Genomic DNA, 24,811 nt, shown 5'->3' with positions numbered 1-24,811 from the left:
TTCCATTGCCACTGCTGCCGAGGTGCCCTTGAGCAAGGCATATGAAGATTTGAATTAAGGGGTAGGGTTAGATAAGAAAATAACTTCTTACTTTTATGGACAAACTGTGTTGTGCACTTTGTTATAGTGCACAGCCATGTCCAAAAGTGTTTGTGACTCAGATTTTGTGCTTCAGTTCCTTTGCTGCTTTTTTTTTTTTTTTTTTTTACAGAATACTTTTATTAATTTAGTCTTATCGTTTATGTTTATAATACCGTTCTTCCATTTTCTATAGCGCTTGTTCTCATTAGGGCCATGGGTGAGCTGGAGCCTATCCCAGCTGGCTTTGGGCTTGAAGTGGGGTAAACCCTCGACTGGTTGCCAGCCAATTTATTGCAGGGCACTTATAGACACTCTACAATTCCCATTCATATTCACACCTATGGATGCATGTTTTTGGAAGGACGCTGGAGAAACCGGAGAAAACCGAGACACGCTTGGAGAACATGCAAACTCCAAACAGGAGTGCCACTGCTGAGATTCTAACCCCGAACCTCATAACTGCTAGGCAAATGTGCTGACCACTAGATCCACCATGCTGTCCATATATATTTGCTTTTTAGGTCCATCTAATATGTATATACTGCACTTCACAGTTCATATCACAGTTCTGACTTCATTGTTTTGATGTGTATTTTGCTATTGCAAACTGACATACAGCATATAAAACAAAGTGACACGTGATGTGACCATCGCGTGTGTTGTGCGTTGTGTAGCCTCGGCGCAGCCCCACCACCGTTAACCCCCCCACCCCCCCACCCCCAAGTGCTCGTCCAATCAGAGCGCCGCTACTCTTCTCGCGCTAGCGTGCGTCTTGCAGGCTTTGTGCTGAGAGGTGGTCTTCAACGAAGACCACTGACTCTGTACACTTGGAGCCCAAGAGAAGGGACTCAAGGCGAGGAAGAGCCTCGCAGGTCACTGCGTAAAAAGAAGGCACGGAGGGCACCAATGCTGCATCCAAGCGCAATACTTTTATTTGTCTTATCTTTTTAAAGTCGCTTGAGAAACTCAATGTCTGTGCTCGGTTATCAAGACTGACAGTTGGGCTTTGTATTTTATTTTACAATTACTTTTTGTTTTGTTTTGAACAATTTCATATTTTCGGATCTGAAATGGGCACCCGATTCGGGTGGTTCCTCTTTGCCCTTTCAATGGCGCTCTCATTCGGGCAGGACGCGGGCACCAAAGCCACAGAAGAGGACATCCCGGAGGGCGCTTCTACCCTCGCATTCGTGTTTGACGTGACCGGCTCCATGTACGACGACCTGGTCCAAGTTATACAGGGGGCGTCCAAGATTCTGGAGACATCCTTGAGTAGACCGAATCGACCGCTCTACAACTTCGCTCTGGTCCCCTTCCATGACCCAGGTCCAAATTTCATTTTCATTCACGCTTGCAGCATTTTGGATAGAGAGAAAAGTGAGAAATCTAATAGTTTGCTCACAACCCGCCCAGTGTTGCTCACACCTCCAGATGAGGTTTGGTGTCTGCACACGGATGTTCAGCCTGGCGGTCACTATCATTAGCATTCCGCCAGCTTTAGTGTACTGTGTGTGCTTTAGCGTTGCAATGTTATGTAGCTTGATGATTATCATCACCCAAGGGTGCTCTATTCTTTCTGAGCAGCTCGTGATCCCGATATGTACTCTGTTGAACTCATGCAACATGCTTTAAGATGCTTTTGTTTTCACTAGTTTCACAACTTTGACATACTAATAGGACAACTTCATGTAACTAGTAGGGCACACATGTCAACAAGTGCGTAGCACTGCAGTGGACGGCAGTAGGGGAAAAAATACTAGTAAGACACAAGATGTCATTCTACTAGTGCACTGAAATGTCTTACTAGTGAGGACAACAAACATACTAGTACATGGACCTGAAGCTAGATAACAAGGATATTGAATAAATGCTGAACTAGCTTTCCATAGAAAGTGTTATGAAGACAGTCTACTGTGTGTATGGAAAATAATGAGTCTGGGGGATCCCAGTTATAGAGTGATTGCTGGATAGTACACTGTCATAAATTGGGGTACACACTGTATCTGACACTCATTGCATTAATGTACCCTGTACGGTAATTACTGGACTCCGATGTAAGTCTTCGTACCCTTCCAGCACCAAAAAAGAGCAGGTATCCTCCCGTGATTCAGTGGTATAAAAGCAGTACACTTCAGGGTACCGCTGCATTGGCCATCAATTGAATCCCAGAAATGTAGTTGAGACCATATTTTTTGAATTTGAATTTGAATTTTTTAAATTAAGAGCCCCACATCTATCTTTTGTGAATATGTCAGATGTTTTCTGAATCTTCATGTGTGGATCTGGATGTAAGAAGTTGAAGGTGTCCATGATGTGAAAAATGCTCCTTTGACAAAAGGTTAACGGGGGTGGAAAGCAGGGATAAGCATGTGACTACATTTCGTATATCAACTCTGGGGATGATTATTGAGTATTTATCAACCTGCTGCACAATACTTATTGCAGAGGCGTGCATGCGCCCTTAAAGGGAACATATACTGTATATTTTAAAACAGTTCCCAGGTCTCTTAATAAGATGTCTCTGAGATGCTTTTGTCAAAATACCCTAAAGATGAAGAAATATATAACTTTACACCCCCTATTTTTTGTCTTGTTGAAATTAGCAAGAGACAGCCCTCATCCCACCTCATATTTTGCCGAGTCAATGGTGAGTACAGATTTCGTTACGAGGGGCATAGTTCAGCGTGGCTGCACATATATCCTCAAATTGAAAAAAAGTGACTCCACACTGGGAAACATCTGCCAGCATGTAAAACACAGCATGGATTGTCTTTTCACGTGTGGAGTCAACACTTTGTCAGTTACACTTGTCATTTACTGTAAGGACCTTTGCATGTAGCGCAGCGGACACATCACCAAACACAAATATACTTCCGTGGCTCTGGATCTTCAGCCAGCCTATCTTTCAAGTCATGGGGGGAGAAACTCTGTGCGGTGGTGTTTATTATACAAATTACCCCCACTGTTACGTAACAGAGGGGACGATGTTCAGAACAGCTTGGGCAGAATGGGCAAAATATTCACTTGTTTTTTTTATTTCACACTTGGTGGGTAGACATTCTGGAGACCCCACTGTTTGTATACAAGCACTGAAAAAGTACATTTTCCACTTTAATAGTATTATCTACTTCAAATACATTTTAGATGGCAGATAATAAAGTGTCTTTATTTTAAAACATTATTTTTCACAACAATCATTTTATGTCATGGAACACACAGAACTACAAATGGAATCTATAGAATCTTCCTATCCATGATTGGTTCTTGTAGATAAATGTAATATTTCAATCGAGGAAAGGCAAAATCTCTTTCCTAATGTTCTGAACCCCAGTTTGTATGCAGCTGTAGTCCTGAGAATAATAATTCTGCTCAGAGCAGTTGTGCCACTGAATAGGTCTGTGTGGATGTAAGCCTTAGTTAAGGTAATGTTCTGCAAATTAGTTTAGACCGAATCAACAGCACGTCTGCCGGTTGAGATAGGGATGCACCAAAATGAAAATTCTTGGCCAAAACCGAAAATGTGGAAACAAAGGCCAAAATCCGTATTTTTTATTATATTCCATAATCGGATACAAATAATCCTGTGTACTGTTCAATTTCACAACATAATAATTTATCTATAATCGTAATGGTTAATAAATTATGGCTTCAATATTTGTTATTTTAATGTACTTGCATTGCATTGCATTCGCATCAATCTTGTAATGGCGGACGTCTTGCAGCCAAATGTCTTCTCTTGCATGCTATTTTTGAATGTCCTATATCCACTATTGCTGCTGAAACGATGCAAATTTCCCCATCGACTAATAAAGATGATCTTTTTATATATATATATATATATATATATATATATATATAACTTATATTATAAATATTTATATATCAATATACCTTTAACCTTATAGGCAACTGTTCTCAGTTGGCAATGACGTAATATTTAATTTCCAGTTTCAGACAGTGTCCTGTGTCGCAGTGTATTCTTTTTTTCTGAGGACACTTATTAATTTGCCTGCTATTTTGCTGTTCAGAGTTGGATACTCTCTGTTATAATGCGCTTCAGGCAGACCTACTGTATGTGACAAGTGTTCTGCATCAACCAATCACTTATTTCGGTGTTTAGCGACTGCATGTCATGATAGCTTAGCAATTTGCATGGCTTCGCTGTCGTTCTCCTTTGAACTACTCCTCGTCCTCTCTTCGTGAGAACGATACATGAGCGATGCCATAGAGGTGATGATTAGTGACTTATGCTCCCTTGACACAGGACGCAAAGCCAACTTTGGCCTCCGCGGCTCCGCATTGTGTTTAGCTACATTTTGACCTGGATCGGATTACAAGATTTTAGCCTGTTTATTTGGCCCAATTTGGTATCGCAGGCAATTTCCCAGGTCGAGCATGACATATTTTGTGGATTATGTCCATGACCAAAGATTTGGTCCTTTGATAACCCTATGACAGAAAAATGAAAAGTTCAGCATTTTTTTTTTTGGATACCTTCCATGTAATGTGACGTATAAACGACAACCCTCCGACATGGTGCGTTGACATCGACCAATAGGATTGCATATTGTAATCGGCGCATCACCTCCCTTGCTCGCCATTCTCAACATTTATTCAAGCGCACAAACATTTAGAGCTTTAGAGCATGAATTGAAAGTACGCCGGCATGTTTACCTACAAATTTTTGTGCTAGCGCTAGCTAGCTACATAATATTATGTTACCTACTTGTGCATGATCATAAAAGTATCTGAACATTACCTAAAGCTTTCCTAGAAGAATGGACACGCCAGAACGTCCTCTCCGGAGCACTTCTGGCATGGTACCATCGCGAGAGACCAAATTTGTCGTTTAATTAATTTGTCAGGCATTAGCTAGCCAGCTGTAGCTCGTAGGTAGCTGGTGCGGCGCAAAAGAGCGTGCCAAGTATTGCCCGATAGTAACCAAACAGAGGAAAGCGTGGAGGCTGTGTGATTGTTCAATGTGGCCGTGCTGTTTTTTTTTTTTTCTTTTTCTTTTTAACTATAGTGTACACAACCACGCGGTGGCCACGGTTTTTGCTTGCATCATCACAATATCCCATCGGCCATGTTATTTCGTTGACAAACGTCTTTCGTCCAGAAACTTTTTTTAACAGTATCTTTTAACAAAAATATAATAAAATATTGTATTTAAGACTTTAGTTTACTCTTAATGCTTTTAACAGAGACAAAAGCATCCTAAGAGAGCTGAGAAATGGTAGTAGAGTTCAGTGAAAGGAGGGATTCCTATTCCAGATGTTTGTTTTCCTCAGCTAAGTTTCTGCATGTCACAGATTCTTTTTAAGCTCAATTTTGCAATCATTTATTTAAGCAGGCAGCTGTGTTGCCTAGAATAATAATTATCTTCAGGGAGAAACTATGCACAGTGTACACAAATGATGAATTAATTATTTAATGCCTCTGGGAAAAGCCAAAGAAAGTCAGATCATTAGCAGATAAAAAAGGAGGAAACAGTAGTGTAATAAGGCTTAATTCTAAGCAACTGTTACCCTCTCCAGGAATAGTCTAATCACATAACAGCTCTATTGTTGTCTTCGTGTTTGTCCACATTATGACATCAATTGATTTCTTAAAGCTTTTACGAGGATATGCAAATGTCTTCTCCAAAACCTTCAGGGAACCAGAGGATGAACAGCACAGCACACTGCAAGCCAAAGTAGCAAAATATTTCCCCAAATGTTCTTCCCCAGTATCTCTGCTGTCCTTCTTTGACCATATATATTTTAATTTTGCTTTCCCAAATAACCTTTTTTTATGATTAGAAACTGTGTCTGATAGATTTATATGCCCTTCCTCCGCTGACCCAGTAAGACAACACAGTCCCTCCTGTTTGATTTGGCTCCCTTTAAATCAGAGGCCCTAACTGTGACACAGTAAACATCCAAGAGTGTGTTTGTGTTTCACTCACCCTGTGTTTTATGCTTTAGTGTGTGTTTGTGTCAAGCGAGTGTCAAGAGGATGCCTGGATATTTGGTTCAGTCAGGAAACCCCCACAATCCCCAGACCTCCCCATCTTGCAGAGGGAAAGCAAAATGATACTTCATAGGTTATTTTTCTGAGGCACAGTCTTGTTTATTTAGCACTACACTCTCTAATGAATCTGTTGAAAGATACTGTTCTTTTAGTTTTCAGTTCCTTTATACTTTTAAAATATCGAGTTCAGATTCCTTAATTTTCACTTTTCCTCCTCTTCTTTTTTTGGATCAATCTCAAATCTGTCCATTTGTTTCTTCTGCCATTTCCAAGTCAGAAAATGTTAAAACTTGTTTCCAAGTCTTTGATGGAATTGCTGCAATTTCGGAATTTGCATTATCTTAAAAAAAAACCTGTATTTACTTCGGGTGAAGTTCTGTGACACTTAGGGCCCTATTTTCATGAGCGGCGTAAATCCTGTGCAGTGCGTGGGGTAACTGTCTTTGTGGGTGTTTTGCATTTTCTTTGTCTTTCTGTGTCTTCCAATAATGTAGCTTTCCCAAAATACTGACCATCATCAACAAGGGCTCTTCCATCCATCCATCCATCCATCCATTTCCTTTACCGCTTATCCTCACTAGGGCCGTGGGCTGCTGGAGCCTATCCCAGCTATCTTTGGGCAGGAGGCGGGGTATATCCTGAACCGGTCACCAGCCAATCGCAGGGCACATAGAAACAAACAACCATTCGCACTCACATTCACACCTACGGGCAATTTAGAGTCTTCAATCAACCTACCATGCATGTTTTTGGGATGTGGTAGGAAACCGGGGAACCTATTGGGGAAATTGTTTTTAATTCCACACCATGACCAGTATTCTGGAACAGGCTGCGTTCAACTTCACCTGTACTATACATTGAAATACAGGCGGATGGCTAATGTCATGTTACTGTTTGTTTAATTGGTGCGTTCTGGAGATTTCTTCTGCTAAGTTGATGCCCTGACTTGACTGGCTCAGCCAGCTCTCTTTAGTTAGAGGACTATTGAAGCTTGAAGCATGGAGTGAATAACTGATGCTGTAGCTGATTAAAGGCACTTATCCAAGAGCTTCCTTTGTTGGTGTTCATTGTCCACCATCCCCTTTTACCTTTTTTTTTTTTTTTTTAGAGCAGCCGTTTCTGTCTGAAGTGCCCCACCTATGTAAAGATTACAAGGAGCCTGCTTTTGGCTGGGCACAGTCAATAATGATGCCATTAGACAGGAATGTCAAAAGATAAATGAGGAGCTTTGGGAGAACAGAGTAGTTTGGCTAACTGCAATCTGTGTCTTTCAACTTGGTACAGTATATTTGAATGGGCTTACATTTTAAGGACGGGAGCTGCCTCACCTAAAGTGCCTTAAGGCACTCTTAAGACAATAGCTTTCGACTTCATTTAGCTTTGTAATTAGTGGTCAAAGGTTATCCCGAGGCCTACGGGAACGTGTGTTCATCCTTCTCCGTCCTATTGAATTAGCTAGGGGAAAAGGTGTAAGAATATCCTAGAAATCACTTAACATGCCCTGCCTGATGTGACTTACACTCCCCCCTCCAAAAGTTGAAACTATCACCGTATATGTGCAACCTACTTCCGCATTGGGCAAAATAGGTCGAAGCACTTCCTCCTGGCTCGGGTGAATGATGAAGGGGACCGTGACAAAACCCATCCATCCATCCATCCATTGTCTTCCGCTTATCCGAGGTCGGGTTGCGGGGGCATCAGCCTCAGCAGGGAAGCCCAGTCTTCCCTCTCCGCAGCCACTTCTTCCAGCACTTCCGAGGGGATCCCGAGGTGTTCCCAAGCAAGCCGAGAGACATCGTTTCTCCACCGTATCCTGGGTCGTCCCTGGGGTCTCCTCCCGGTGGGGGAGGCGTCCAGGAGGCATCCTAAACAGATGCCCGAGACACCTCATCTGGCTCCTCTCAATGCGGAGGAGCAGCGGCTCTACTCATCCCCTTCTCACCCTATCTCTAAGGGAGAGCCTGGACACCCTGCGGCGGAAACTCATTTCGGCCACTTGTATCCAGGATCTTGTTCTTTCGGTCATGACCCACAGCTCGTGACCATAGGTGAGGGTAGGAACGTAGATCGACCGGTAACTTGAGAGCTTCGCCTTTCAGCTTAGCTCCTTCTTCACAACAGCATACAAAGTCCGCATCACTGCAGACGCTGCACCAATCCGCCTGTCGATCTCCCGTTCCATTCTTCCCTCACTCGTGAACAAGACCCCAAGATATTTGAACTCCTCCACTTGGGGAAGGATCTCATCCCCGACCTGGAGAGGGCACTCCGTCCTTTTCCATGGTTTCAGATTTAGAGGTGGAGGATTCTCATCCCAGCCGCTTCACACTCGGCTGCGAACCACTCCAGTGAGAGTTGGAGATCATGGCCTGAAGAAGCCAACAGAACCACATAATCTGCAAAAAGCAGAGATGCAACACTGAGGCCACCAAACCGGACCCCCTCTACGCCTCGGCTTTACCTAGAAATTCTGTCCATAAAAGTTATGAACAGAATCGGTGACAAAGGGCAGCCTTGTGGGAGTCCAACCCTCACTGGAAACGAGTCCGACTGACTGCCGGCAATGCGTACCAAACTCTGACACCGGTCGTACAGGAACCGAACAGCCCGTATCAGGTGGTTTGGTACCCCATACTCCCGAAGCACACCCACAGGACTCCACGAGGGACACGGTGGAACGCCTTCTCCAAGTCCTGCCAGAGAGGTGACATTCCACGTCCCTAGAGCCAACTTCTGTAGGCGGGGATCGGATCGCCAAGGTCCCCGCCTTCGGCCACCGCCCAGCTCACACTGGACCCGACCCCTGTGGCCCCTCCCACAGGTGGTGTGCCCATGGGAAACGTTACCCTTTCGGGCTGTGCCCGGCCGGGCTCCATGGGTTCAGGCCAATTTTTGCTGCTTTATTAAAAAAGAAAAACTGTAATACCAAACAGCCATGAGTATTCAGACCCTTTGCTGTGACATTCATATATTTAACTCAGGTGCTGTTCATTTCTTCTGATCATCCTTAAAATGGTTCGACACCTTCATTGGAGTCCAGCTGTGTTTTATTATACTGATTGGACTTGATTAGGAAAGCCACACCCCTGTCTATATAAGACCTTAGAGCTCACAGTGCATGTCAGAGCAAATGAGAATCTTGAAGTCAAAGGAACTGCCTGAAGAGCTCAGAGACAGAATTGTGGCAAGGCAAGGTTACAAAAAAATTCTGCTGCACGTAAGGTTCCTAAGAGCATAATCCTGAAATGCTCCATAATCCTGAAATGGAAGACGTTTGGGACGATCAGAACCCAATTGAGCAGCTCTGGAAAGACGTGAAAATGGCTGCTCACCAACGTTCACCATCCAACGTGACAGAACTTTCTTTCTCAAATCTACATTGCGCCCTACTTGTGTTTGAAATATTTGAACTTGTTCTACCTGATGCAATGTCCAGTTTACATCTGGCATCCAGGTGTAGTTCTGCGGTAGACCTAATTTCTCTCTCTTTGTTTGCAACATATTCAACTGTGTGGTGCTGATGCATGCAGAAAGGTAGCCTGATTGACAAGAATGCCTGTATGCTTTATAAAACGTGTGTCAGCACACTACACGTGCTGGAGGAGTTACAGGCTACAAGGGTGAAGGTCAGTCTGCCTGTGCCCCCTGGCCCATGCGTCAGTGATGTGTGGGGGAGAAGTCATGAGATCCCCTCTCCATGGCTGAGTGGTAGAGACCACCTTACGTCAGTGTTTACCAGATGCCGTGCTTTGCTCATGGGCAACTGTTGTCCAAACAGGAAAGGCTAATACTGTATAATCAATCTCCTTTTTTTACACCACTCCTGGGCAAAGCTTAAAATTGCTTTAGTAAGCTCTGGAACACAAGCTGGAAATCTCCTAATAAGCATCTGTGTGTGGTCTACTGTGCTAATCTGCTGCATCTTAGGTTTCTTTGTCAATTTGAGAATGCATAATTATGCCTTGCTTTTTAAAACAAACAAGGCACTTTGCGCAGTATAACACTCAGTCAAAGCTGAATGCACTCGTTATAAAGTGCTCAGTCATGAGATTTGCAGATTTGTGGTTGCATTGTTGCCACTTAGTGTAGAGCCTCTACTTAACTTAAAGTAATCACTTAGGGTAATAAAGTGCATCAAATAACATGCCCCAGCACAGCACAGCCGTTTAATTTTTCTGCGCTCGTTCTGACCTTTCAGTGAGAAGCCTTTAGAGATTTAATAACCGAACAACACTCTAAGCCACTTTTGTCATTTTGAAGCCTCAACCCCAACATGTCACCAAGGTGATGAATAGAGCATCTCTCTGACCTCTTTGTTGTCGGACAGCACAGTGATCAGGTTGTTTATCATGCTTTTGTTTTCAACGTGTAAATCAATCACCATCACTTTTTGATATATTTTTCTGTATTTTCCTGTGATAAACAGTTTGTTAGAAAAGTTAATGACGTTTGGCGGAGTATGGAGCAACACTATAACAAAGACTTGGAGTCATAAATATTCTCAGAATTTTTCCTGGAACATTCTTCTTCTTGGGTTATGAGCAGTATTATACTGTATTTTTCAAGTGTAGCTTAGAGTTCTGCATGGATTAATAATATAATTCATAATAATTTTAGGGGGAACCCAAGGGAGAAATCTATATTTGCCTGTCTCCATGAAGTTTCATCTGGAATTCATCAGAACAGCATAGTTAATCCTCATCTTCAATCCTTTTATGATGGGAAAGGTCATTAAAGTATTGTCAGAATGATAGTATTGATTAAAATTGGAAGGGTTGTTAATTAGATGCTATTTCCCTCTTGTGTTAGGCATTTCAACCAACAAATCATGATAATATGGCCCAGATGTATGTTTACCTGGTGTCGACTATATCCAGATCATGGAGTTCAAGTGCATGGTTGAACGGCGTTAAGGTCAAGGGTCAACAGTGGAGACGGGTCAGACAGGGTCTGAAAATGTATAACTCATGCCTCCCTGTGGCGCCAACCTTTGAATTCCACACAGGAACATACAGTATATCTAATCTTCACACACCTAGAATAAAGGTTATCCCAATTTATTTAGTGCAATTGCATACATTTGTCTAAGGATATACGTATAAAATAGCTTTGCAATGACACGTCACTGAATGAGAAATCCAATTTTATCTCATTTTCATCAAATTCCTTATAGGAAAGTGTTGATTATTGGTCACTTTTAGGTATTGTAATTTGAAGCACTTTTGAATCATACATGGTTATGTGGAACCACGATGGGTCCAACGTTAATACATTCCATTGCCTCAGCCTGCAGAATTCAGTTACTTAAGAGCGAGAGGATTATGCTCTTATTCCCTTTGAATTGTGTTTGTAGACAATACAGACTGAAAGTACTACATGCATGACTCATGCTGACAGATGACCTGCAACTTCCTCTAAACACTAATTTGGGATGTTATCGTCAATCACATTGCAGTTTAGTGTTCTTGGATGGACAGCAGTCTCAATTGCAGTTATGAATGAATCCACCAATCTGTTTCCCACACACAAATGCACATATACAGTAAGTGCCTCAAGAGATGTCCCTGTGTAGTGACCAATGGTCACACCTGAGAGCCACATATAAATTGTTGCTGTCACTTTCAGCTCGTCCCATCAAGGCCACAGCGGGTTAAGTGCACAGTTTTTACACCGGATGCCCTTCCTGACACAATGCACCCACTATTTTTTTTTAAATCTAGGCTTGGAACCGGCAGTGGCTGTGTTTTTGGTCACTGACTTAGAATGTATCTCTTCACGACCAGTGCGAGAGCCACCCATAACTAGACCTCATAAATGCACAAACAATTCCCAGAGCACATAATTAAGACATCCCTTGGGGTCACTCACTCATCTGTGTTGTGTCTCCAACAGCGAAAAACCAGTCAAATGAGTGACTCATATTGGTTTCAGATCTCACATCACTCTCAGGAACAAACGCCTCATCCGGATTGCTTTGTCTCTTGTATGTTAGGATCTTCATTTTTGGTTTCATACAAGTTTGTGTGTGTATGTGTGGATTTGCAGCTCAAATGTTAGTGTGGGATCGAGGCCCGACATTCTGTGATACCACTGCTGTATTGAGTGGGGTGGTGCCACAATAAGCAGCCTATAAACACGGTGGTCCTCCTCCGTGTTGGGGAACTTTCCATTACATGCTCATGCTCATTTATAGTAGTTTGAAATAAAATCCTGTCATCTTGGTCACTGCAGGCTAAAAGTCATTAAACATTGGCTACGGTTGTCTAACATGGTAGGCAGTGAGCGAATTGAGGGGTTAGAATGGAGTAGAAGGAACCTAGCTGTACTGTCGTTATGGAAAATACAAGAAGGAAGCAGAGCCAAGGCAAGGTCTTGCTTAAAATGTTCAGCCTATTTGTTTTCCACCAACATCTAGATTTCTTATTAGGGAGATGCCTTGGCACTTGAATTACGTCTGATAAAAATATTAACCTAATTGTACAAAAATGAAGTTTGGTCCCAAAAGTATAACAGTGAACATGTGCATGCTCACTAGTGCATGCTGAACAGCGTGCAGTTCCAATTGTGTTCTCTCAGTGAGGCCAATGGAATGAATTACACCCCTTAGCTGATGGTCATTGACAGCCACTCTTGTTCTGGCACATTTTACCCTGAGTCAGCGGAATGACAGTGCGCAGCGTGTGTTTATAGCCTCTGTTGCCTTTTAAGTGCCGCAACAGCTACTTGTTGTGAACTGTACACGTGAGTGTGTGGGCTCAAAAATGTAAGACCCTCACTGCCCTTTCTCACACTGACAGTGGCAACGTTTAAGTCGACTGCCACTGAGGTCGTACCATTGGAACTCGACCAATATTTTTATTAAAAAGTTAAATTTAAAAAACACAAGGAATCAAGCAGCAGCACTGAATGGATTTTGTTCAATCTCAGAGGTTACAAAGACTGTGCTTTGGTTTGTTTAACTTTTTTTGTGAAGGACGAGCAGTTAAGACAACATAGCATTTTCTTTTCAGTCGGCCAGGTCTGCTTTGCCAGATACAGTTAGACTACTTGTAGAAGATGTCTTCTTACAAACTAATTTTAATACTTTGTATTCTGTGTTTGGGCCAAAAACAATTAGTTGCTGTGCACTAAATGCCCCAGTAAAACAGGTAAACTGGTGCAGACATTTATCAGTGGCGATGTGTTTATGGCCGAACAGAACCATTTTTTAGGTCCCTATTAGAGGACATATTCTGAGAAAAGATGTATGGCTGCCCTGCTTTTCTGAACTGCGCTGCTGCCAAAAAAATGATTTCCTGCGAAGACATCCGTAACTGTGACCCCCTCAGTTGAGTGGCCTCTGAATTCCATGCTGTTGATGTAAGGAAAAAGAAAGTCACACCCCAGTGAATACAAATGCAATTCCAACTAAATTAGCCTCAGTCTGAATGTTAGTCTGAGGTGAAAATGACATTTGCCAACTTTTAGTCCACCTCATTAAATGATTATTTGAGGGTTACATCTTGCATGTGATGTGCAGATGTGGCCTGCATTCATGGCATTACAGATGGATGCTGTAAGAATAGGTGAGGCTTTGATTATTTGCTTGATTATTTACTTATGTCAACTTGTATTACTATCAAACTGAGACAAAAGGAAACGTTGCAGATCTTTAGTTCTGTTTGTCTGATCTATGCTGGTCATTTTTTTTCTTGGTTGTTCTTAACAAATTTTGCCAGCATTCTTTCACTCTTAGTTCATTCACTTAGCCTTACTCATGCCAATTATGTGTTCTTTGTCATCTTGGAGACAGCATTTATTTCTTTTCCTTTTCCCTCCAGCCAGGATTGTAGTCAGGTTTCTCCTGTACTGCACGTTGGTTTGTGTCATGTAAATGTAACAAATTGGATCTGGAACACTTGCGGGATCTTTGCACACAGAAGCCACTGACATTAAATATTATTTACATAAGAACATTTTACAGAGGTATTCATGTTTTCTTTGATTGAAAAAAAAAATGATTGAAAAAAAAAAAATTAAATTCTGCCCAGCAAAGAGAGACTCACTTATTGTATTTCCTAAGGATATCACAAAAACACTGAACAAAACTTACACACAAGACAGTTTTCAACTGTCCGTAATTATTGTACCGTTCACCAATAAATAAGAATTGTATTTTGTTCATTATCTGACATTTCCAGTGTTCCTGTGCGTAATCAGTGCCAGTCCCTGCAGCCTACTCACCTGACATTTTTTGGGTCCTACTGCAAAACACTCCATTCCTGGAGAATTTTAGAATCAATATTTATCTAGCAAAAAAACATAAACCATTTAAATAAAATACATGATATACACAAGAGATGATGATTATTAAATGTATTAATGTGTGCAGATCGCTACAGACATGTTTTGCTAGTCGAACTTGGCTTGCTCTGACCAATCAATCCGAGGACGGAAAAATGGTGACGTTATTCTAGGCCAGCTAGCTGGCTCTTTGAGGCGAATTTGAAATCTGATTGGTTAAAGAAAAATTCCCATTTCTAATATACTGTAGTTTAACTTACATTTTTATATGTGCCCTGCAATTGGCTGGCGACCAGCTCAAGGTACCCCGCCTCTCGCCTGAAAATACCTGGTATAGGCTCCAGCACGCCCGCGACCCTAGTGAGGATAAGCGGTACAAAAAATGGATGGATGGTCAGCACTATTGATTCTGAAGGCCCTAGGAGATTACATTGACATGGCAGCATGAAGAGGCAGAAATCTATCCATCCATCCAATCTCTTAATCGCTTATCCTCACTAAGGTCGCGGCTATGTTGGCGCCTACCTCAGCTGACTTCGGGCAAGAGGCAGGGTATACCCTGAACTGGCCACCAGCCATTTGCAGGGCACTTATAAACAAACAACCATTATCACTCACATTCACACCTATGGACAATTTTGAGTCTTCATTTAACCTACCCTGCATGTTTTTGGAATGTGGGAGGAAACCAGAGTACCCGGAGAAAAGCCACACAGGCACAGGGAGTACATGCAAACTCCACACAGGAAGGCCAGATTTGTACCAGGGATCTGAAAACTGTGAGGCAGATGTGCTAACCAGTCTCCACCACACAGTGGCTGAAATCTAATTGGACAAAATAAATACGTAAAAATAATAATAATTGGACAAAAAAAATCTTACAAACACATAAACGTACTGGAAGCAATGCAGACAAGAAAAACCTTTGGGAATAAATTAGTCATATATAAATAAACAAATATTAGTATTTACTGTAGGTTGTAAATATAGGTCAGTGTTTCTGATAGTGTTTAATGATCAAATTCAAGACTGTTGTTTTTAGGGTATTTTTTAATTTGATCTAATCATCTCAAGGTAAAAGGAAAGTGCAAAGTGGCGTCTTTGTCTGCATATGTGTTGTTTTGTAGCGATCATCAGGCTCATTCCACAGCACAGCTGCAGTGGCTGAAGTCATTCAGTTTGAGTTAAGAAGAGCTGAGCAGCTCATTAACAGTAAGACGAGAAACAGCAGTGACTGCCAACACAACACTGAAAACCCAAGTCTCGGAGGGTCAAAGCGTGAAAAAAATGTGAACATTTGATAACTTAAATGTATTCCCTCTGCAAAAACATACAGCAGACATATATAAAGTTAAGCCCCAAAATATTCATACCTTCGCCAAATGTTGAGGTAGAGTGATTTTTATTGTGCTGTGTGATTGTCTGGGAACCAGTCCAAGGTGTATCCTCCCTCCTGCCTTAAGTCAGATGGGATATGCGACACCTCACCCAGAACATGATCAGTCCTAAAAAAAAGGCTGGATGGATTTGTTGGCTTTTATATGTCGGGTATGTTTGGCTACAAGAAAGTGCTGAAAGACAGAGGAAGTTGTGTGAGGAATGTACATTTAAAATATTTGCCAAATTTCATTGTTCTTTCGTTAAAATAATGAAACTAAATTATTAATATCCCAGAAATGGTTTGGGAATACAAGCTTTTGACCATTGTAAAGGATCACTATCACATTTTGTATAATCTGCAGCATTGTAACTATAAATGTACAACATTGAATATGGCCTGTATTTGGAAAAGGTATGAATAATTTTGGACATTTCAACTGCCTGGAGCTAAGCATTTGCCAAAAGGATTAAGCGAATGTAATTATTCTTATTTTACATTTTCTAAAACAGACATTGTTTTTTATTTATTTTTTTGCAGAAATTGGACCGGTAACAATCACAACAGACCCGAAGAAATTCCAGTATGAGCTGAGGGAGCTGTACGTTCAGGTGGGTTGGGCAGGCATCAGGTTTACAGAGGTTCAGACTGGCAGCAAACAAAGGTCATGTCACAAAACAACTCATGCTGAAAAATTTTTTAGGAATGGATAATGAAGCCTAGTAAGTTAGTCTGCTACTTTGCGTTCACAAGAGAATAAAAGTGACTTTATTGGGCTAGTTTTTATGTGTATTCGCTTTACATCGTGTCAGAAGCAAGAGGATCTACAGCCCAAGAATTTGATCAGTGTTGATCAACAAAAATCCATCTTAGTCTTCTATTATTTCCTATTGTGTGCACATTGCAAATGAATGAAATCTGGACTCTCCCTAACTAATGGAGACCGGCAAGAATCCCTCAGAGTAGTTTAAAGCAAGCTGTTGGCTATTGTCTGTGCATCCTTAGGCTTGAGTTTGTGCTAATCTGGTGTGTGAGTGTGTCGCGTGGAGCATGGAGACAATCTAGTTTCCTCTCACTTCCTGCTTGCTGCACTAGCATGCCTATCTGTCCTTCCTTCACCCTTCCACTTGTCCAAAGATGTTTTTTTTTTGGGTTTTTGTTTTTTTAAATCTACATTTCAGTTATTGACCAATTAATAGTTTTTAAATGTTTTGGGATCTTAGAAACAAATGTTTTCAAAAAGAAATTCAAAAATATCTTGAGTGTGCCAATATTGGGTCAATTTGGGGAGGTGTCTGAGTCCAAAAGCAGTCTGAGGACTGTCTCATGCCTGCAATCCTGCAGAGGATGTTTCTCTTTGACACAAGCAGTCAGTCAGACACAGATATTGACCAAAGAATAGCAGCCAAGAAGGGCAATCACATGCTTTTCTAATCTACTTGCTTTCTTTGTTTCCTCTCTGTATCACTCAGTTACGTGACGACTGACTGCACGCCCCACCAGCTTTAAGGTCCACAAGAATTTTACGATTGGATGGAGTTTAAGTTGGGTTATGATTTACATACAGGAGATGACTTTTATCCAACTGCAGCGTGCTCCATTCCTGGTCAATGCCCCACCATAAACAGAAGCAATACACAAATTTGAGGATCAATAGCAACAATTTGGCATTTGCCGATTGTGTCGAATCTGCAATTTTATTTCAGATTGATTGCTAGATTTCATTTAAATAAAACTTTAAAGCATATTTTCATGTGAATGATATCATGTCTTTAATATTACAACCGCTCTGGAGATGATCTGAGTTTGAACTTCGACTCAGGTTGTCTTGTGATGTTATCCGTGTGCTTGCATGGGTTTCCTCCCACGTTGCAAAAACATACATGTTAGGTTAACCGAAGACACTAAATTGTCCTCAGGTGCGAAAGTGACAGAAATTGGATGGCGACCAGTCCAGAGTGCACCCTGTCTTTAACTCAAAGTTAGGTGCAATAGGCTGCAGCTCTCCCACCACCCTAATAGAAAATGTATGTGATGTATGGCTGGTTTTGGTCATTTACCAGACAACATTATTGTGGAGCTGAAAAGCCAAACATTTGAAACGTTTTTGAGCAGTGGTACTGTTCTTATGAGACGAAAACTGAGCTGTCAGTGTGTTGGCATGCGATGGTAGTATGGCACAGTCAAAAGAGTCATGGCGTAACACAACTATGCTGATGTGTTGCAATTCTTCTCCAACAAAGTGTACAAGTACAGAATTGATACTACGTCAAGCAGATATATTCAAATGAATTCATTTGGTAACTATAACTTGGAATGTGCTAACAATACTGTTTTCATTGCCAGGGTGGTGGCGACTGTCCAGAAATGAGCATTGGTGCGATAAAAATTGCCCTGGAGATCTCACTGCCTGGATCCTTCATTTACGTCTTTACAGATGCCCGGTCCAAAGATTACAAGCTCACCTATGATGTCCTTCAACTCATCCAGCAGAAACAGTCCCAGGTTTGTCTGTTATTCTTGGAAATATATATTATGTGATAATTCAGACTGACGTACATTTGTATTGTGTGTGACTGTAGGTTGTGTTTGTGTTGACGGGGGACTGTGATGACAGGACTCACATTGGCTACAAGGCTTATGAGGAAATCGCCTCCACGAGCTCGGGACAGGTCTTCCATCTAGACAAGAAACAGGTCAATGAGGTAAGAGTGTTACTAAACAGAAATTCATTCCTGCATTTCTGTACTCCGACGAACTTTGAAGTGCAAGTTTCAAGTTGTCTGAGTCATCGGGAAAATATTTTGATTCACTAAGACATGCCTTGGCCATGGTTATAAAACCAGTCAGTCATGGTAAAACTGCAGAATTTAAAAAGGAGCAGACAATTTACAACTTCTCTGTATGTGTCTTTCATGGAATTGAACTACAGGTCTAGTTAATTAGGAATGTGGTTGGTATCAATCTTTACAAATTATTTTAATTCACTCAAAATTACTTTGGACTGTTTGGACATCACAATTGAAGGGATTTCTAGTAATTCAGCCAATGTGTAGAATTGATTGTTGATAAATCATGCACTGAAGCAATTGATTGAAAATGGAGCATCCAGCAATGGCTCTGTTGAATTAGTACAGTATGTGGTCAAAAGAAGATTGATAGACAGACAGATCAGATCACAATCATCAGCAATGTAAAGATTTATTGTCAACAAGTAATGGTGGCATTTTTTATGTCATAGGTTTTGAAATGGGTGGAGGAGGCTGTGCAGTCCTCAAAGGTCCACCTGCTGTCAACTGATCACTTCGCTGGAGTCAGCAACACTTGGCAGATCCCCTTTGACCCCAGTCTCAAGGAAGTCACTGTTTCCCTCAGTGGCCCCACACCAGACATCCAGATTATAAACCCCCAGGGTAAGATCAATGTTACATACATTCAAATGTGTGTTAAGACTGCCTTTTTAAATGGACTGTATTTTTATGACACAGAACAGGAAGAGATAATTAAGATCCCATAAACAATTGATAGACAATATTTAACCATGCATGCGCAGGCTTTGATAATGTATTTATTTTTACGAAGGGGCGAATAATAACCCCAGGTTGATGTTTTGCCTCCAGGGAGGATCATGGGGAAGAGTGATGGTCTGACTGAGCTGTTGCACATTCCCAACTCTGCCAAAGTTGTCAACATCAAGGACCCGCAGACCGGGTTATGGACTATCAAGGTATAAGATCCTGTCTTTACCTGGAAATGTGAATGACATTACAACCTTGTAACAACAAATCCCAGCGCTAAGCTGTCTTTTAAAAAGACCTACAGCAAATGGTTCAGGACTGAGGTTAAAAATCACACCCCAAGAGGCAGCTGGGCCTTTGAGGAAGGTTCTTAATTTGAATTACTGCGCTAATATGTCAGGGTGTTCAGATACCGTGATAACCAATCAATTTGACATGCATGTTTTCTCCAAGCAGTCCAGGTAGGTAGTGAAGAGGCTGAAACACTCACCTATATTTTTATTTGGGCATACATCTTGTAGCACCATCCTTGTATTGTTAAAATTAATGGCACCCTTCTATCAAAGTAATGCCAATTGGGACACACATTTCACAGTGTCAACGCCAGATGTTGGAAAATGGCAAGCATTTTTACCTGAGTGATTTGTGGAAGGAGCCATGTATTCTTTGCTGATCCCTGCTGTGACATTTACCCGCATAGCTTCATTATTGTGTCAGTACTCACTTGATTTACTGGGAAACCTATGAGCTCCATAAATGTGGCATCCCAAATGACTCAGGTGCTACAGTGAAACATTTTTTTTTTTTTAAATTCACGGTTTTAGTTTTACATTGGGATTTGGCTATTTATTGGAACTGTAACACACACCATGACCAATGAATTAATAAATAATGGGTTGCTCTCAGCTCTTCTGTTGCTCTTAAATCTTACTGCTTTAGCGTACCAAGAAATTTTTTTGACAATTTTATGTGTTCAACCTTTCTGTTCCAGCACTACTGTCTCCTCAAAAATAATGTTTAATGCACTTTGAGTCCAGTTCTGTCTTACAAGGTACAATCAAGGCCGCTGGTTCCCAACCTTTCCTGTGCTCTGCACAAAAGGTTTATGGTCTTACACCTCTACAAAAAGAGTACTGTGTATAATCTGTTGTTTTTAATTGACTAAGAGAAAATAATACAGTATATGGTTGCTGCAGAATTAAAACATTATTTCAATTTATCAATTTGATGTATTGTTAAAATTTGGGAGCCTAACAACCAGTGGCAATTGTCTTAACAAGAATCAGGATTTTCCACCAGAACTTTGTACAATAGGAATATTCAGCATTCTGTGTGTTACTTCTGGGAGCTCTTTTCATCTTGTGCTATTTAAACTTTTCATTCGATTTTTGCGGGAACTTGAATAAAAGTACTTTATAATTACATTGACAGCTTTCATCTAAAGGCTTCTGTCCCATTTGATCACTTACTGTATCGTTCCTGTATTGTCATTTATCTCAGTCCAATAAAAAGAGAAAAAAACCTTCCTGCATTCTTGTTCATGGTGTTGACCATGGAGCCCTTTTCCAAACTCAACTCCTCCAAAGCTGTTTGCTGTTTTCAAGATTAATATGAACTCTTTCTCATATGTTTCTCAAAGAACTGTGGAAACACACTTCATGGGGATTTGAGTGATGCTGGTTTTGAGTAATGTTAATAGTCTGTGACAGGACAGAGAAGTCTAAAGGTCTGGCCATAGATTGTGTTTGAGAAGGAATTGGATCCGCTTTAATCTGCTTCCAATCAAATATTCTACAGTGGGGTTGAGGAAGGTGTTTTACCCAGATGTCTTACATGCAAAATGTCTGTTTCCAATATTTCACACTTGCGTGGTTTTTCTTCCAAAATGTTTAGTCCACTCATTTTCTATATACAGCTTTTAACAATGTCTTGTTCTTCACTGTAAAAGTGGTCAGTGTGTTAAAATGGGTTGTAAATTGCACATTTCATAATTATGTCTGCACCTAATCCATTTTGTCCTTGTGGCATTGCATTGCTTCAGGAGCTTCACTTAGCAGATGTTATCCTCCCAGTATTACAGTATGTACAAAACTAGAACCCACTCTGTAGACTAGCATTCTTTTGAGAGGGAGTTTTGTCATCTTAAAATAGTGTTCTCTTTCATGTTAGGCAAATGCTACTGACAGTTAAAGTGCACCCACTGCTAAGGCTGCGACACCTCCAAGGTGTTTCACCTCACCACACATATACTTTAATCGTAATTACTCAGTCTCCAATGTGGGCCAGGCATCAAAGAAGAAGACCGTGAGCCATTCGATGTATTTGATTATAGTGATTGTGTGTGTCTAATTAAAGTACAGTATGCATGTTTGACTGATTGGATCATTTTCAAATTGTGGATGTTTTATAAGGTCATGTGTAAGATGCTTGAATGTCAGACAGTCAGACTTAATCATTTTGGCTTGTGGACACTTGCAAGCACACAAAAGGCTGTTATTGAACAGAGGTCCTACCTCCTCTGTCTGTTTTTGAAAAGATAAAAGCAACAGCTGTCCAGAATGGTTAACAGCAAAGATTTGTAGTGAATTCCAGACAGAGCATTTACAGACCAATTTCTGTATACCAGTAAGAGCCGACCCCAACCATAATTTGATATACTCAAACATGCAAACATTCTGAGCGGCACACCATGAGACAAGGACACTAAAACCCAAATGCAGTCAATTACAGTTAGTGAAGAATTGCTTGATAGAGGCTAAAGACATGTAGGTGTAGTGGGGTGGAGTGCAGTATATCATTCGTCAAAAAGAACTAAAACCCATGGAGGAAAACGTGAGCAAGGAGGTTACAACCCTTGTGTGGCCTTCTACTCTTAGTTGAAAGTAACAAGAAGGCTAAAAACAAGAGTATTAGTCAGAATTAGCTAGCTAGTAAGCTACAACCTACAGGTCGTCTTCTATTATTATGTGAGAGCAACTAACAAGGAATGTAGTAAGGCTGAAACCCAGCTATTGTTGCGGTAGTCCAAATTAATATTTCTGATGTTTATATATATGTATATACATATATATATATATATATATATATATATATATATATATATATGTATATATGTAGTGTGCAGAGCCGTAAAATTCTGGGTTCATTACACATGGACAGTTTATGGAGGGTTTGGGAGATTTATTACATGATCTCCTCTTTTAATTTCAGACTTCTAGCGAAGGAAGACACTCTGTTCGAATCTCAGGTCGCAGCAGTATAGACTTCCGAGCTGGGTTCTCTCGAAAGCCCATTGTGGATTTCAAAAAGACAGTCAGTCGCCCAGTCCAAGGTTAGTGAGGTTAAATTGTTTTTCCAAATAATAAGGGTCAACACAGCTTTGTTTGTCTTTAATCATTATTTTCAATTGTGTGTCGTCATCGGACTTGTTTTTGAATATTACAATTCAACTATAAATGAACTTTCTGTCCAGGTATTCCCACCCACATCCTCCTGAACACAACAGGTCTTTCTCCACCTGCTCGGGCTGACAGGCTTGAGCTCTTGGCAATCACAGGCAAAGTTATTAAAACTCTGCCAATCCGCTACTACCCTGAACGCCAACCATACAGCCTCTGGAACGTCACCGATTTGATTCCACCAAATGAAGCGTTTTTTCTGCGGCTGACAGGATATGACCGGGACGGTTTTGTGTTCCAGAGAGTTTCCAGTGTGTCCTTTTCAAGTATTATCCCAGGTCAGCGATGCAGGCTGTAAATATATTGACAATATGAACAATAAAGGATTAACTTTGCTTTCGGGTGTATCTCTCGTTAGATGCCCCAAAAGTGCTGATGCTAGCAACTACGCATGGTTATTATCTCCAGAAAGGGGCTGTTAGATGTCAAGTGGAAAGCCTGATTCCCTTCACGCTTCGCTTCAGCAGGGATGGAAGACGACTTGGGGTGGATCAGCTATTCAGGTTAGCAGTGACGGTGACAAGGACACTAAACCGTTTTAACTGCAAACAGAAAGAAGTGATTTCACATTGTACAATTATCATCTAGATAACCTGAATATGTACTTCAATGTTCTGTATTGTTGGATATCTTAAAGCTCCGAGACTTATTTGATTCCAGTGAGTCTGACACGGCATCATGGGAGATAGAAGAGGTAACTTTAAAGGATGAAGGATACTATGAGTGCATTGCTGTCAACAGTGCTGGGACAGGACGAGCTCGCACCTTCCTGGATGTATCAGGTAAGCACAAATTTGAACACAAGTCACTTACACTTACATATGGATATTTTCTAGGTTAAAATAATAATATTCACAAGCATCCCTGAATTCATTCAAACTGCAATTGTACGCATTTTTGTCTTCAATCAATGGGAGATAATAATAATAAGTTGTTTTGGTGTTTTTTATGTAATAAATAATCAATGAATCTTTGTTCATTTCAGTTAGTAAAATTATAAGAGGCGGCACGGTGGAAGACTGGTTAGCACATCCTCCTCACAGTTCTGAGGACCGGGGTTCAAATCTCTGCCCAACCTGTGTGGAGTTTGCATGTTTTCCCCGTGTCTGCGTGGGTTTTCTCCGGGTGACTGGTTAGCACATCCTCCTCACAGTTCTGAGGACCGGGGTTCTGAGGACCGGGGTTCAAATCAAATCTCTCTGTCACATGCAGGGTAGGTTAATTGAAGACTCTAAATTGCCCGTAGGTGTGAATGTGATTGCGAATGGTTGTTTGTTTATATGTGCCCTGCGAGAGGCTGGCGACCAGTTCAGGGTGTACCCCGCCTCTCGCCCGGAGTTAGCTGGGATAGGCTCCAGCCCGCCCGCGACCCTAGTGAGGAAAAGCGGAACGGAAGTTGAATGAATGAATGAAAACTATAAGAGAAAACAAGGACACCATAACACCATATGAGTCTTATGCTTTTGTACAAACACATTTCTCATTATATAGAAATCTTTTGTGGAACATTATATTTTCAATTGTGATGAGTTACAGCATGATTGCTAGAAGTCATATTTGTCCAAATGCTGCTTTCCAAACTTCCTGCTTTTTGAAACTCCCCCAAGCTCACTTCAAAGGAGGCCTAGGATAATGTCGGGAAAAAAGTTGAAACTCCGAAACCTACAGTGGGCTTTCAAAAGTAGTCATACACCTTGAAAATTTCCACGTATGTCAACCTTCCATTAGATGGCAGAAGGTACAATAAACCTTTGTATCCACCTTTTGCCATTAATGCTACAGAATAAGTCAGAGTTTCCTGCAAGTACATCAGCTTCATGTTCAATTAAATACGCACAGAGTTCACACTAAGTAAATCTGTGAGGAAATTGAAACAAAATCATCATTATTTTGAGGCCTTTTTTTTTTTTTTTTTGTGTACTGTGGGAGTTTTAAAATGTAAAATGGCTTGTCTCAATAAAGGTTGGAAAATATTGAGTTAATCAATGTATCGCTTCAGTTGTTCAAAACTGTTTGAAGACATCGTTGTTAGTCACAACATTTTCTATTATTCCCGGGCCAGTCACAGTCAAAACAGGGTG

At 41.1% G+C, this 24,811-nt stretch overlaps 1 protein-coding gene across 1 annotated transcript in view; it reads left to right on the top strand.

Annotated features, from left to right (window-relative positions):
- Positions 1-927: 927 nt before the first annotated feature.
- The window catches only part of hmcn1 (hemicentin 1), a 79,537-nt gene continuing 55,653 nt past the window's right edge, over positions 928-24,811 (top strand). Inside the window, 10 exon segments of the mRNA XM_061683353.1 lie at positions 928-1,407; positions 16,295-16,365; positions 18,101-18,259; positions 18,337-18,459; positions 18,996-19,167; positions 19,375-19,481; positions 22,483-22,603; positions 22,745-23,008; positions 23,089-23,233; positions 23,391-23,512. Of these exon segments, the coding sequence (XP_061539337.1) occupies positions 1,152-1,407; positions 16,295-16,365; positions 18,101-18,259; positions 18,337-18,459; positions 18,996-19,167; positions 19,375-19,481; positions 22,483-22,603; positions 22,745-23,008; positions 23,089-23,233; positions 23,391-23,512 (1,540 nt within the window). The 5' untranslated portion in view covers positions 928-1,151.

This window comes from Phycodurus eques, chromosome 8, assembly GCF_024500275.1.
Source record: "Phycodurus eques isolate BA_2022a chromosome 8, UOR_Pequ_1.1, whole genome shotgun sequence".
Taxonomy (NCBI): domain Eukaryota; kingdom Metazoa; phylum Chordata; class Actinopteri; order Syngnathiformes; family Syngnathidae; genus Phycodurus; species Phycodurus eques.
This window is presented reverse-complemented; position numbering and strand designations above follow the sequence as displayed.